This window comes from Oncorhynchus mykiss, chromosome 12 (assembly GCF_057628025.1).
Source record: "Oncorhynchus mykiss isolate SJ-2025 chromosome 12, ASM5762802v1, whole genome shotgun sequence".
NCBI classification, from domain to species: domain Eukaryota; kingdom Metazoa; phylum Chordata; class Actinopteri; order Salmoniformes; family Salmonidae; genus Oncorhynchus; species Oncorhynchus mykiss.
The window spans coordinates 38,579,420-38,594,095 of record NC_143033.1 but is presented as its reverse complement, the minus strand read 5'-3'; the positions used below and the strand labels follow the sequence as shown (position 1 = coordinate 38,594,095).

General features: G+C 41.7%; 1 protein-coding gene, 1 long non-coding RNA gene and 1 other non-coding gene across 4 annotated transcripts; all 3 read left to right on the top strand.

Moving 5' to 3' along the window:
* The first annotated feature begins 3,843 nt into the window (after positions 1 to 3,843).
* Positions 3,844 to 8,100, top strand: LOC110537550 (protein orai-2). 2 transcript variants are annotated; one of them, XM_021623674.3, is made up of 3 exons: positions 3,844 to 4,029; positions 5,294 to 5,529; positions 5,819 to 8,100. In XM_021623674.3, exons 2-3 carry the CDS (start codon positions 5,299 to 5,301, stop codon positions 6,416 to 6,418), a joined length of 831 nt encoding a protein of 276 aa, XP_021479349.1. In that variant the 5' UTR covers positions 3,844 to 4,029; positions 5,294 to 5,298; the 3' UTR covers positions 6,419 to 8,100. The 2 variants fall into 2 exon arrangements, with proteins under 2 accessions (XP_021479349.1, XP_021479350.1); XM_021623675.3 differs by having other exon boundaries at positions 3,861 to 3,984.
* Positions 8,101 to 8,853: 753 nt separating this feature from the next.
* On the top strand, positions 8,854 to 10,571 carry LOC149979164 (uncharacterized). The gene is made up of 3 exons (XR_016485054.1): positions 8,854 to 8,939; positions 9,341 to 9,388; positions 10,431 to 10,571. It is a non-coding gene; the product is annotated as an uncharacterized LOC149979164 (long non-coding RNA).
* Positions 9,136 to 9,231, top strand: LOC118937921 (Z30 small nucleolar RNA). Its single transcript, XR_005035330.1, has one exon. It is a non-coding gene; the product is annotated as a Z30 small nucleolar RNA (small nucleolar RNA).
* Positions 10,572 to 14,676: the final 4,105 nt, after the last annotated feature.

Sequence of the window (14,676 nt, the reverse complement as noted above, 5' to 3'; positions counted from 1 at the left end):
ATTTCGCCTCAATGGCCTATTTATTGCCTTACCTCCCTACTCTTCTACATTTGCACACAATGTACATCGATTTTTCTGTTGTGTTATTGACTGTACATTTGTTTATGTGTAACTCTGTGTTGTTGTTTTTGTCACACTGCTTTGCTTTATCTTGTCCAGGTGGCAGTTGTAAATGAGAACTTGTTCTCAACTGGCCTACCTGTTTAAATAAAGGTGACATTTGTAAAAATTATAAAAATATGGGGAATGTGGAGACGGGGTTCAGTTAAACTGCTGTAACGTTGGGGGTGCCCATAGTGTGGCATATGGGGGTTGTGCCGTGATGAGAAGACAGGTGGAAGTGGAGCAGGTGCGGAGTGGGTGTAAAATCTCGTATGCAGAAGCAGTGAAGGTAGTTCACGCAGAAATAAGGGGGGCACCTAGAAAAGCATGTATTCTAGGGCCGGTCGGGATGCAGGTTGGAGGAGAACACAAGATTGGTAGTAGACAATGAGGAAGGTCGTTACATTTGTGACAGCAAAAATAATTTGCACAGAAAAATTGCAATCTAAGATTAAGAAGATACAGATCATAGTGTAGCAGGCAGTGAACTAGATTATGATCAGTTCAGCCAGGAAACATGTATTGGTTAATTGTCATAATGGTGTTGATCCTTCAATGGAATGCCAGAAGTTTGATGGCTAATGGGCAAGAGTTCAAACAGTTTCTTGATGTGATATGTCTCCAGGAGACATGGTTTAACTCTACTCTAGATTTTTTAATAGAAGGGTATGTTGCATTCTGTAGAGATAGAGGGGGGACTAGAGAGGCTAGAGTTGATGGCCCTTGGGAATTTAGTAGGTCAAGATAGGAGATGGGTAATGTGGTGTGGGGATTTTAATGCTCATAGTACGCTCTGGGGAGGGTTACGGACTGATGTAAAATGACATGTGTTAGAAGAACTACTTGATGAGAAAGGGCTTGTGAGTCTTAATGATGGCCGGGGAACCAGGATTGACCCAATAACTGGAAATGAATCTGCTCTGGATCTTACTCTGATCTCAAGTTCAATGGCAGGCGGATGTAGTTGGGAGGTATTGAAGGAATCTACAGAGGGTAGTGATCACTATCATATCATGTGTACTGAAGGAATGAGGGTGGAAGTTTCAGTAGGAAATGGATTGTGGAGATGGATATTTGGGAAAGCAGAGTGGGGTCAGTTTCGAGAGTTGAGTGAACAGGAGCTGTCTCAGGTCGATCTCAATTCAGATATAGAAACAGTGAATGATGTAGTAGAGGAGCATTAGTAGGGGCCACAAGGCAGGGGAGAAAGAGTAAACACAGTTCCCTGGTGAACTGAGGAGTGTAGAGAAGCTGTGAAGTGTAGGAACAGGGCTTTCAGAATGTTGAAAAGATCCAATAATTACCAGCACCTGATTCAGTATAAACAAGCACAAGCAGTATTAAGGAGGATCATTAGGACAGCTAAGAGGGAGTATGGGCACCGGTTCTGTGGAAACATAGGCAGGATCACTCCTATGGGAGAAGCACGGGGGATTATTAAGAGGATGAGTGGGGTCAGAAGAGATTTGGATCTCCTTGTGCTGAAAAGTGGGGAGATAGTTGCAGTGAGAGATACTGAGAAGGCAGCGATGTTAACCCAGGTATTTGTGAAGGTGCACAGCTCAACTAATCTGACAGAAGAGGGGCAGCGTGGGAGAGAGAGGGTCAGAGGAGATCCGCCGGGGGTCGTGGATCAGAGAAAGATGGTCGGGGATACATTGAATGGCCCTTTTACGTTGGCTGAGATGAAGAGAGCATTAGCTAAAGCTGGGGTAGCATCTCCTCAGGAAGGATGAGATGTGTTACATCATGTTGGCTCATCTCAGTGACACTGCAATGGGGAAAGTATTGGGCCTTTACAATAAGGTGTGGCAGGAACTGCCTGGAAGTTGGAAGCAGGCTGTCGTTGTGCCAATACGGAAACTAGGGAAAGACCCTAATAGTCCTTCAAGCTATAGTCTGATAGCGTTGACATCTCATGTATGTACATTTATGGAAAGGATGATAACGGAAAGGCTGACTTACTTTCTGGAGAGGAGAGGACTAATTAAAATGGAGGACTCATTGCACTATCAACGCTGCAGGAGATGGAATACTTCCGGGGTGAACAGGGCGAAGTACAGGTTGTTCTGAAATCTCAAATTATCTGACTTGTACTGAAACTCTGTGTGATTTTAAATGCAGAAAAGGTTTGACATTTTTACATCTTAACGTTCGTAGTTTACTACCTAAAATGGATCATGTCAAGATCTGGGCCACAAATAATCTTCTTTGTGTCTCTGTTAAAGGTTACCTCCAGTCATAAACAATTAACATTTTTGGTAGAGATGCTGTTAAAGTTAAGACAACAGCTAACCATGACATATTGGGTAAACCTACAAGGACATAAGGTTACACATCCTACGAAAAAGGTGCTCCTAGAGTGCTGGGAACATGACATCTGAATACAAGTTTCGGGTGGATGGGCATTGGCATGGCGAGGGAGATGGGGTTGTTCAGGAAGGGAGTTTAGTCCCTCTGTGGTTCTTCCTGCTATCCCACCTTGGTTGCTCCCTCAGCCAGTGATAGATCTAGGGTTGCTAGAGAGGGTAAGAAGGAAGGAGTAGATTCAGTTGTAAGTGAACATTTAAGAACCCAATATAATGCTTTCTTGACGATGGCTGCGGTCCAAACACTTAAGACACACCCTATCCCCTCAGCCCTCAAATTAAGTGGACACTTCTGATGACATATCATGACGTCTGACAAGTATACACTTGCAGGGCAAGGGGCGAGGGAGGAAGGAATTATTTTTTTAATTGACCACCCTTGGCTGGAAATTCATCACCCGTTCATCCCGCAATGATTGTGTTTTCAGCCACTAGAAACTTGTGGGTGCTTTATATGCGCTACAGTTAATTATGAGTACATGTCTACTTATTAAATATCTAATTATTAATATTTAAGGTGGCAGTGACAAAAATAGCAATGGATCATTTATGTTTACACAATGGAGTTGATGGCCATACTCTTGGCTGCAGAGTGGGTGGAGGTGGTGAGCCAGACAAGGTCTGCTCTGACTACTGTGCAGCACTGAAGAGCTGAAATTAATGTCTCGGAGCAGACAGAATGTATTTATTGTTTGAGGTTTTACAGTGCTTTTATAGGGTGAGACAGATGGGGGTATTTGTGATGTTCCTCTGTGCACCAGCTCATGTGGGAGTAGAGGGGAACGAGGAGGTGGATGTTATCGCCAAGCAGGCTCTTAAACATCCTAATGTTGAGATGGAATTGTCAATCGTAAAGTAGAAGCCTTACCAGTTGATTAAAAAGGGGTTAGAAACAAATTAGATGAGTTGTGGAAGAGGAGGGAAAGGGAAGACGCCTGTATAAGATTCGGGAAAAGGTGGGGGCAGGGAGGTCATCAGGCCGAGAGAGAAGGGATGAAAGCGTAATCACAAGGCTGAGACTGGGACACACAAGGCTCAATTGTATATTGAAATTGGTGGGGAAACATCAACTGGGAGGTGTGATCATTGTCAGCAGGAAATGGAGACAGAACGTGTTCCACTATTTCAGTGCCAGAAATATGAAAGGGGGAGATTGTTATTAGATTTGAGGAGTAATGGGGTTGAAGAGCCCAGATTAAGTGAACCGCTGGGGAAATCTTCAAAGGGATGTAAGATGTAATGATGTATTTCGTTTCCGTGGGGTGACGAGAATATTGTGTAGAATTTTTTAGACCTCCCTTGTCTCTGGTCCACCCTCCAATACAGCTGGTGGCGGTAATGCACCTTAGTTGGTTGCCAACCCTCATAAAACATCCACAGAGGAAGTTTTCGTACTCTGCCCTGGATCACGTGACCAGAATGCTCCGGACTAAAATAACAGAAGGAAAGATTGTAGTCAAGTCTCTCACAGCAAGTATTTTAACCACCCTCTCATTCATCGAAGTTCGCTAAGGTTTGTGGATGAATTAATAGGTCAAAGGACGTCTTGGCAAAAAAGGTAAAACTATATCAAGAATCGTGTAGCAGCCTACCGAGCTTGTTAATAACTTAGCCAACGCGATGCTAGCCAGAGTGCTAGGAAGTCACATCGTCAACATTTTATGAGTAACGTTAGCCGTACTAGCAACACCTCGGAGCAGTTGGACGCTGGAATGACTGAAATAAACATGTTATGACATGGCTAGCTAGGTTGCACCTGTTATTTTTCCTGGTGGCTTATTTGCTACTTATTTGATATTCCACGCACTGTTGATTCTAGCCAGAGAGCAAGGTTGAAGCTGTCTAGAAAGAAATAAAACGTTGGCTAGCGTGAGCGCGATATATTAATTTGGTGGGTGCTTAGCTATAGATATTAACCCACTGGTTCTCAGCTATAAGCACCGTTTACCGGTGGAACCATGTGAACTACAATCCCGACGCTCTGCTGTAACGTTTAGAAACGTCAATCATCGCGTTTGATATGGTTTTCAAAACATAACTTCCATATCTTTCATATCGGCGAGAAAGCATCTTTCAAATAAAATATATATACTTACTGTAGCAGATTTGCACAGATCCATACATCTGTGTGCCTCCAGCCAACGAACTACACTTCCTCCACAGTTACACACAGGTGTTCGAGCAAGCTAACTGGCACAGGTGGTCGTCTGTCTTCGTAAACAAGTGCAGTAACATGGAACTATGTCTGTGTGGGAACAATACCCGTAATACAGGCTTCAGGAATATCATGCACAAAATGAATTGTTCAGCTACAAATAATTTGACCAAGTTGTAAATGATTTACCTATCTACTAGACATCATGGTCGTATCAGGTTGAACTTTCCTGACAAGGATGTAGCCATATGACTAAAAAGAGAAGACGTTTTACAATGAGTTGTCTTAATCTCTACTATATGTGTCAAACACAAGTTAAATTCTTAGCCAACATTGACAAGGATGTAAACCTGGTACTTTTTTTTGCTGCAGCTGGCATTAAGGCACAACCCATACTTTCAAGCACTCGCTGCTCAAGATTTTGTGTAGCTGGCAATAGCCATGTTTTTTTGGGCTTAACTATAGACGGGTGATGCAAACCAGTCATAAAACAATGGAATCCCAGCAAAGCGAGCAGCCTAGTTTTGGATATGTCTCAAGAATTCAGCCATAGTGTCTCAAGTGTATTGGACCACACTGTAAAATTGTCACACCGACAAACATTAACTCTAAATGTATTTTATTTCATTTCCTTTTATTAATGTTGCCATCCTTCCTTGTCTGCTAGTTGCCATGAGCAGTGAGCTGAACGTGCCCATGGGCTCCCCGGCCCCGGGGGGCTCAGAGCAGATGCCAGAGGGTGGAGGGATGGACTACAGGGACTGGGTGCGCCGCAGCTACCTGGAGCTGGTCACCTCCAATCACCACTCTGTACAGGCCCTGTCTTGGAGGAAGCTCTACCTGAGCCGGGCCAAGCTGAAAGCCTCCAGCCGCACCTCTGCCCTGCTCTCAGGCTTTGCTATGGTGAGTTACCCCACTATTTTCCAGGGATAATAATCCTGCCAAAGTTGTTTTGAAGATCAATTTCCCTGTCAGCCTGTACGTTGTATCACTAGAGACTGAGACATTTTTCAGATAAACCTCTTGAGGGAAAAAAAGCACACTCACTCACTCACTCCCAGGCTGCTATTAATAGCATGTGAACCAATCTGAAAAGTAGGCAGTTTTGACATTTATGCTAGTAGCTATCCCGCTCACTGTGGTGGTGAACTGTGATAATGATAATGGTGATGTTGTTGTTGTGCCATGCTAGGTGGCCATGGTGGAGGTCCAGCTGGAGATGCAGTACAACTACCCGCGCATGCTCCTCATCGCCTTTAGTGTGTGCACCACGGTGCTGGTGGCTGTACACTTATTTGCGTTGCTCATCAGCACCTGCATCCTTCCGCACGTGGAGGCGGTCAGCAACATCCACAACCTCAACTCGGTCAGTGAGTCACCTCACGAGCGCATGCACCACTACATTGAGTTGGCCTGGGGCTTCTCCACCGCCCTGGGCATCCTGCTCTTCCTGGCTGAGGTGGTGCTGCTCTGCTGGATCAAGTTCCTGCCCGTGGACTCTGGTGCTGCCAACCAGGTAGCTGTGGCGGCCGCCGAACTGGCACTATCTAAGGTGAACTGTAGTGGCCCCGCTGTGCCTTCCGCCGCTCCGCCAGGGCACAGCGGCTGGCAGGCGGCCTTGGCCTCCACCATCATCATGGTGCCGGTGGGGGTGATCTTTGTGGTATTCACCATCCACTTCTACCGCTCTCTGGTGAGCCACAAGACAGAGCGCCACCACCAGGAGATCGAGGAACTGCACAAGATTAAGGTGCAGCTGGATGGGTGCGAGAGAGGCCTACAAGCAGTGTGAGCTCTTTAGCTCCTCTTTCTGCTCTTCTGTCCACTCAATGGTATTGAGAAGCACCACAATTCCATTGAATAAGTGGGAGGATTAAGGATTTCTCCCACGCTACTTATTTATTGAGGTCAAAGGTTAGAGTATGTTTGTTTTGGAAAATAGTATATTGTCTCTGAGAGAAGTAGGATCTGATGTATTGAGGCAAATTAAAAGATGACTGATATTCTAATGTCTTGAGGGCTATTTTGTTAGTTGTTCATTTGTGCCATCTCTCCACAATTCATAAAGGAAGTGGTGAAAATCGAAATAAGATGTCAAACTTCACTGTGTGCTTGTTGTCAGAAGGCAGTGTTATTGTGGTCATGCCAGGCTATGATTTACATAGATCATGGCAGTAAGCAGACACAGAAGCTGGTGGAAAAAAACAGTCCTTTGACTTTCTGAAGTTGTTCATGTTGCACCAAACAGTGTAATGTTTCTCAGTAGGTGACAGGAATTGGACCACACACAAATGCTGTGTGTAGACATGCTTTGGGGGGTATGTTCATTTAATCTGCATTATAATCCATATTTTATATAGAACTCCCTCCCAAGCCTATAAACTGTCCTTTAGTTCATAGGCTACTCTGGTGTCAAAGATAGTGAATAGCTACGGTGCCTCGACGTTAAGACTTGTAATCTCCTCATATTAGTGAAGGACTGCTTATTTATTTTAAGTTACTGTTAATTATTGTTAAAATAAGAGATACTACCTGCTCACACAGCAAATTAATATTGAAGTTACAATGTATATGCTCACCAAAGTATAGTTTAGTGAACTTGCATTGGCTTATATAACAAAACTGTATAAACATTGACAAATAATAGAATGACTACATGAAATTCATATCCACTGTTATGCATTATATTTCTTTATGACAAAACATGTTTTATGTGCCAAAAATGGCGAGGTAATTCCTCCTGTTCTATTCAAAACAACATTGACATGTTAATACTTGTCTGAACATGTTTACAATAGTATTATTGCAGCAGAGAGGATGCTTACTGTATGATAAGTAACCAGTGTCAAATGTCATTTGCACCATTACTTTTTATGGAAGTGTGTCGGCTATGATTAAAATGAAGAGGGTTACTGAATATATCACTGATGCAATGAACCAGGCACGATGATCATAACTCAATGCTTATTGAATACTTTAATTCTTAACGCTTTATTGGTGTGTTTGAGTGGTGAGCTATGAATGAGGAATGTAAATACAGTCAATGGTGCCAGTTCTCTTGAATAAATATTTTTTTCTCTGCAAACATTCCAAACAAAGATTGTTCTGACCAAGAATCTCCTTTCAATGTGGTGGAAAAAGACGAAAGTGCACTTGTAGTTTAGTTCGAAAGTTAGTGTTAATACTAGAATGTCACATTTTCTTCTTCAGGTCATAATTAATTGTTGTAAATGTCCCTCTGAAAAAAGTTTATCTGACCAAACAAAAATATTATATGTTGATGGGAAAACACTGCTGTCAATTTGTTAAAACCTGACTTATTTTGGATTTAACAACACATGGTATTGTGGTACATTTACTGCTTTCTGTGCACTATGTAGTCTATTAAAGGTTCTGTGGAATAGCATGTCTTTTCATATCTTGTGAATGAATGTTAAATAAAGACTCGTCTTATTTTGTTATTTCCATGCCCTACTCTGCGCACTCGTGTCTATATCTTGTGAAGACCTAGGTCGTGTTACCCTGCTAAGACGTTGCATGCATCAACCAATGATTCAGTGCCACGTCATCGACAGTGCCTTTGGGCGCTAGATTGCTATAACGTTTGGTTAGTTTATACGTAAAATACTTATCCGGCATTGTAAGAGCTGACACATGTCAGCAACGTCTGAGCAGAGGAACACAACCAAAGTATACCAAAGATATTCAGATGATCCCATTCCCATATCCTTCAAGTTAAGGCAGGTCGTGCCCCATCTAATTTGGCAATCTTCCCTTACATAAAATAATGTTTCTGATTAGCTGCGAACATTCCACCTTGTTTATTCCAGAATTACTGATAATGCTCCAGACATCTTGGATGTATTAATGAGAATCAGACTATTTTATTGTCTGGCTTCTCTCTGTAATGTGCATCAATTGAAAAGCCTATCCTTCAGGAGGGCCAGATGGTACACACCTGCGATATATAGAAACAGCAAAATTGCTATTCTGATGATGCGCTACACCAAAGATGCTACCATAGTGATTGTGGTTGTCCAATCCTGTTCCTGGTTCGTTCAATTACACAACATTTACAGCTGTGTAATCATTACACTAATTTGACATGTAATTATTGTCCCAAGTGATAGCCAATAGAACACCCCAAGCACACACTATCCAATCAAGTTAGTTTACTTAAAAGGATGGCTCACACAATTTCACTTTATGCATTCTCTTATTACAGAAGGGAAAAGGCACCAAACCACTACATCTTTGAGTTGATTACAATGCCTCTAAGTCTTCGATAAGTCAAAGAGGATGAGACTAAACAGGTATGTGTTTTAATATTTAAAAAAAAAACTTGCTCACTCTACCAGTAGTTCTTACTTCAATGGCCAAATGGTTAGATCTTGTAAAACACATCTAGAAACTGGCTTGATTTATTTTGGAGTGATGTCTAAGTTCCTTGTTTTTAACCTAATGAGTGCCAACCAAATGGCATGTAGTATGGTCTTCTGACACTTTTGCAGCTATGATGATATTAAGCATTTCCTGACTTGGTATTGACACTCAAGGGTGTCGTTGATCAAGGTGTGATTGATTTTTAATCTTCTCTCTGAGCTGTTATATCCAAATGAGCTGTTTGACTTTCAGCAAATACCCAAATGTTTGTAATGGCTAGTTTAATCACATCTTGAGTTACTCACTTGTTTTCTATTTATTAAAATCACAGGGGGCTATTCAGGACTTAACCAGTTCACCAGTAACTTGGCAACTGATGGTATGTAGCCCACAAACTGTCCTTAGACTGTGTTCACACTGGTAGGCCTATTTTTCTCTTATTCGTCTTTCTGAAACGTATTGGTCAAAAGGCCAGTACGTCAAATATCCATGATTGGGCTACCTGTGTAAACGCAGCCTAATTTTCCTGACGTCACTCTGGCCAATGGCCATGTATGCTCCATTTCAATCTGAAAATATTTCATTATGTTTTTGTGGCAAGCTATGAGGTGCAGTATTTCGTGACTCTGTATTGTATCTTCTCTCTGAGCTATTAAGTCTAAATGCCCTCTGAACGCATCCTCTCCACTAATGTGGGTTGAGACTGGTGGTCCAGCTTATAATTGAATTTCTAGTGTGGTTTTGATGGGTTGAACCCCCAACAATGTAAAGTACTTAGACCTTTTGAAAAACAGTTTGTGCTCTGCAAGGTTTCCTTGGTTGACGCAAATCTTTTTTTGTCATTGGCGGCTCCTATTTGCGTAGATATTAATAACTTGCAGGAAATGAGTAACTTAACCAAACTGCCTTAAAATGGGGTTTTGTTTCAGAAGTGTTGACGTGCTTGATCATCTGTCAAGGTGCTCCATTCTTAAGGAAATTGCCTTTGACTCTAAACAGTGGGCTGGACTCCAGCAAGATGAGTGAACTTTTTAGCTGATGTCATTTTAATTATGGGGCTGGATTTGAGGCCCCCTAATCATATTAGCTGAGTTCTCCAGCCAGACCACAATAGATCATGTTTCATAAATCTGCTTGAGGTTGTGAACTGTTTCTAAATACAATACATTGCAGAGACTTCAATGAGGAGTACTTGTTTGTCCACTTAGATTAGATTTGTGTACTAATATATCATGAATTTGCATTTTATTCATCAACTGGTTCATGTAATCAGGATGAGCTTGATGGGGTTAAGTGTCCCAGTCTTAACATTATCTTCCTGGGCTAACAGTGGCTGTCTTAATGATTCCAGCTAGATGTATAACTCTATAGTGATATTAAATACTAACTCTTAACAGCTTTGTTCTTTTGACAATTTTCAGATGCCTTTGCTGTTTACTGAAGCAATCCACTGGGACCTTGCAGGCTTCAAATAGCTTTTGGCCTTTGGATGATCATGTTAAAGAAGCTCTGACGAAGGCCTTGAGGCAGATTCTTAATAAAAAGCAGTGATACTAACGAGAGCGGTGTTTCATGTTATTCAATTGGTAACATGCAACAAAGATGGCTCAAATGGGGAAGTGCCTTTTTGAATTTGGGAAAGCTCATGTTCAAATTCATTGGATTGATCACATCTCACAATCTACATTTTAAGCGAGTATATTGCATTGGAAGCCTAATTTGAAGATTACTTGTCATGTAGTAAACGACTTGTTCAAAACAGACATTACTGCATTGAAGAGGAACTGCCCCCTTAAAATCCAAATCCTTTTGAAAATGGCCTGTGGGATCACATTTTATTCTAGTGTCAAAATTGACTTAAGTGGGATTACTTTGGTTATCGTAAACTGAGTTTGACACCTCTGTCACAAGGAGTGAAGTTGGGGCTGGGTTTGTATTACATTTGTCAAATCATGCCCCCCTTAGACTCGCTGTGCAAATTGCCCATGTTACTTAGCTATGAGAAACTAGCCACAAAGATGGTGGACTACAGTTTGTTAAAATAAAAGTACCTCATTGAAAGTGCAAATGGGAATGTGCCATATTTGAACTAGATGCAAAATAAGTTTGGACTGTTACACATTCAAGAGAACATGCTAATTTGACAAAGTAAAAATCTAATCTCAATGGGTATAGTTGACTTCAGAATTGCATTGGGGGTATACTTTTCACTGTACAGCCTTAGTAATGGATTGTGGATCAATGAAATGGGCTATCAGTCTACTCCGTGACACCCACAACTGTAGAATTTAAACTAGTGTCCGTGGAGGCTTCTCAGGAAGGGGATGACCATCCTCAGTGAAATTCATAACATTTGAAGTTACACTTAAACTTCTTTGGGATAGGTGGGATGATAACATCCCACCTTGACAGCCACTGAAATTGCAGTGCCAAATTCAGAAAAAGTTATAACATCCTTAAACATACACGTGTTATACATCATCTTGAAACTTCTTGTAAATCCAACCGCTGTAAGATTTCAAAAAGGCTTTACGGCGAAAGAGAACCATGCGATTATCTGAGAACGGCGCCCAGCAGACAAATCATTACAAACACTAACCAGCCAAGCAGAGGAGTAACAAGTCAGAAATGGCAATAGAATTGATTACTTGTCTTTGATCTTATGGTTCCACTCAAGACTCCATGTTAGTTTTGTTCGATCAAGTCCCTATTCATGTCCAAAAACCTGTTCAGTAATCCATTGGCACAAAGCGCGGTCACAGCAGGCAGACGACAAATTAAAAGTACCGTAAGTTCGTAGATATGTCAAAAGATGTTTATAATCAATCCTGGTTTTTGTCGTAATGCGATCATATTTCAACCGGACAATAGCTTCGTCAACAAAAGGAAAGAGGCGCGCTCTCGATCGCGCAGGACATCTCTGAATTTCCACTGGCCTCTCATTGAAAGTGTTTCTCCCTCATTTTTCAGAGTAAGCCTGAAACAATGCCTAAAGACTGGCCACGTAGTGGAAGCCATAGGGATCGAACTGCGTCAAGTCTTTGTATGGTGGATAGGCTTTCAATGGAAAAACAACCATTTCAAAATAATAGCACTTCCTGGATGGACTTTCCTCAGGTTTTTGCCTGCCATATCAGTTCTGTTATACTCAGACATTTTAACAGTTTGGAAACTTTAGTTTCTTTACTAATTATATGCATATCCTAGCTTCTAGGCCTGAGTAGCAGGCAGTTTACTTTGGGCACCTCAGTCATCCAAACTTCTGAATACTGCCCCCTATCCCCAAAAGGTTTAACTATAATCACGTGTCACCAAGTAATTGTTAAACACTTTTGCATAGGTCTACAGTAGCCTCAACAGCACTCTGTAGGGTAGCACCATGGTATAGCCGGAGGACAGCTAGCTTCCATCCTCCTCTGGGTATGATTACTTCAATACAAACCGTAGAAGGCTGATGGTTCTCACCCCTTTCCATGGACACACAGTAATTATGACCTTGATCCTCAGTCTCCCAGTCCCTGCCCCTGAAACATCCCACAGCATGATGCTGCCACCACCATGCCTCACCGTAGGGATGATGCCAGGTTTCCTTCAGACATGACGCTTGGTGTTCAGGCCAAAGAGTTCAATCTTGGTTTCATCAGACCAGAGAATCTGGGTGGTCAGAGTCCTTTAGGTGTATGTCAAAGTCCAAGCGGGTTGTCATGTGCCTTTTGCTGAGGAGTGGCTTCTGTCTGGCCACTCTACCACAACGGCCTAATTTTTGGAGTGCTGCAGAGATGGTTGTCCTTCTGGAAGGTTCTCCCAGCTCCACAGAGGAACTCTGGAGCTCTGTCAGTGACCATCAGGTACTTGGTCCCCTCCCTAAGGCCCTTCTCCCCCGATTGCTCAGTTTAGCTGGGCAGCCAGCTCTAGGAGGAGTCTTGGTGGTTACAATTTAACAATGATGGAGGCCACTCACTGTTCTTGTGGACCTTCAATGCTGCAGAATTTATTTTGGTACCCTTCCCCAGATCTGTGCCTTGACATGATCCTGTCTTGGAGCTCCACAGACAATTCCTTCGACCTCATGGCTTGGTTTTTGCTCTGACATGCACTGTCAATTGTGGGACCTTCTAGACAGGTGTGCTTTTCCAAATCATGCCCAATTTAATTTACCACAGGTGGACTCCAAGTTGGATAAACATCTCCAGGATGATCAAAGGAGACAGAATACATCGGAGCTCAATTTTGAGTCTCATAGAAAAGGGTCTGAATACTTAGGTGTTTCTGTTTTTTATTAATATTTGCATGTGTTTTTGCTTTCATTATTTGGTGTTGTGTGTAGATTGCAGGGAAAAAATAATTTAATCCATTTTAGTATAAGGCTGTAACGTAACAAAAAGGGAAAGAAAAGAGAATTCTTTACGAATGCACTTTAAATACTCTGCGCCAGTCTCTTGGCTAGAAGTTGATTGACTGCATCACTTTTTTATTTGATTTTTGTAAGTTCTAAATTGTTTTTTTTTTATAGTGAACTTACACACAGCTGACACACACACTTACCACACCATAGGTCTTTTCACAGTCCCACAAATTCAAGAAAGCGTACAGTATTATATAGAGCCATTATTGCATGGAACTCCATATCATATTCCTCCAATAAACAGCAAACCTGGTTTCAAAACAGATCATGCAACATCCATGGCACAACACCTCTCCCTTATTTGACCTAGATGTTTTTAAATGTATGTAGATCTGTGCTTGAGCAGTTGTCTATTAATGTTCTGTATTGTTTTGTATGGACCCAGGAAGAGTAGCTGCTCCTTTCGCAACAGCTAATGGGGAGCCTAATAAAATGTCTCTTGCCTGCTCACCAATGGTCGTTGATGAGCAGAACAAAATTGGGTAGGTTCACACCCCTTGACTTTCTCTACATTTTGCTACAGCCTGAATTTAAAATTGATTAAATTTTTAAAAATAAATCAATGTCTCTGGCCTATACACAATACCCCATGCCAAAGTGGAATTATGTTTTAGAAATGTAAAATAGACTAAACATTGCTTTTAAGTATTCAACCCCTTTTACAGCAAGCCTAAATAAGTTCAGAAGTAAGAATGTGCTTAAGTCACATGTTGAATGGACTCTGTGTGCAATAATAGTGGTTAACATGGTCATTGAGGGTAGTCAATTTGACGTCTTTTTTTAAAATGATAACCTCATCTCTGTACTTCACACATGCAATTATCTGAATGGTTTCTCAGTCAAGGCAGTACATTTCAAACACAGACCAGGGAGTTATTCCAATGCCTCGCTTAAGGGCACCTAGTGGTAGCTGGGTAAAAAAAAAAGAAGCAGACTTTGAATATCCCTTTGAGCATTGTGAAGTTAATTACACTTTGAATGGTGTATCAATAAACCCAATCACTGTAAAGATACAGGCGTGCTTCCTAACTCGGTTGCCAGAGTGGAAGGAAACCACACAGGTATTTCACCCTGAGGCCAATGGTGACTTTGAAACAGTTAGAGTTGAATGGCTGTGATATGAAAACTGAAGATGGATCAACATTGTATACGGAACAAATATATAAACAAACGCAACATGTAGAGTTGGTCCCATGTTTCATGAGCTAAAATACATTTTCCATACGGAGAAAAAGCTTATTTCTCACATTGTGCACAAATTT

Bases quoted from the DNA above. Each gene is read 5' to 3' on its own strand.
- LOC110537550 (XM_021623674.3), top strand. From the start codon at position 5,299: ATGAGCAGTGAGCTGAACGTGCCCATGGGCTCCCCGGCCCCGGGGGGC. The intron at 5,530-5,818 runs GTGAGTTACCCC...GTGCCATGCTAG, and splicing joins TGCTCTCAGGCTTTGCTATG to GTGGCCATGGTGGAGGTCCA.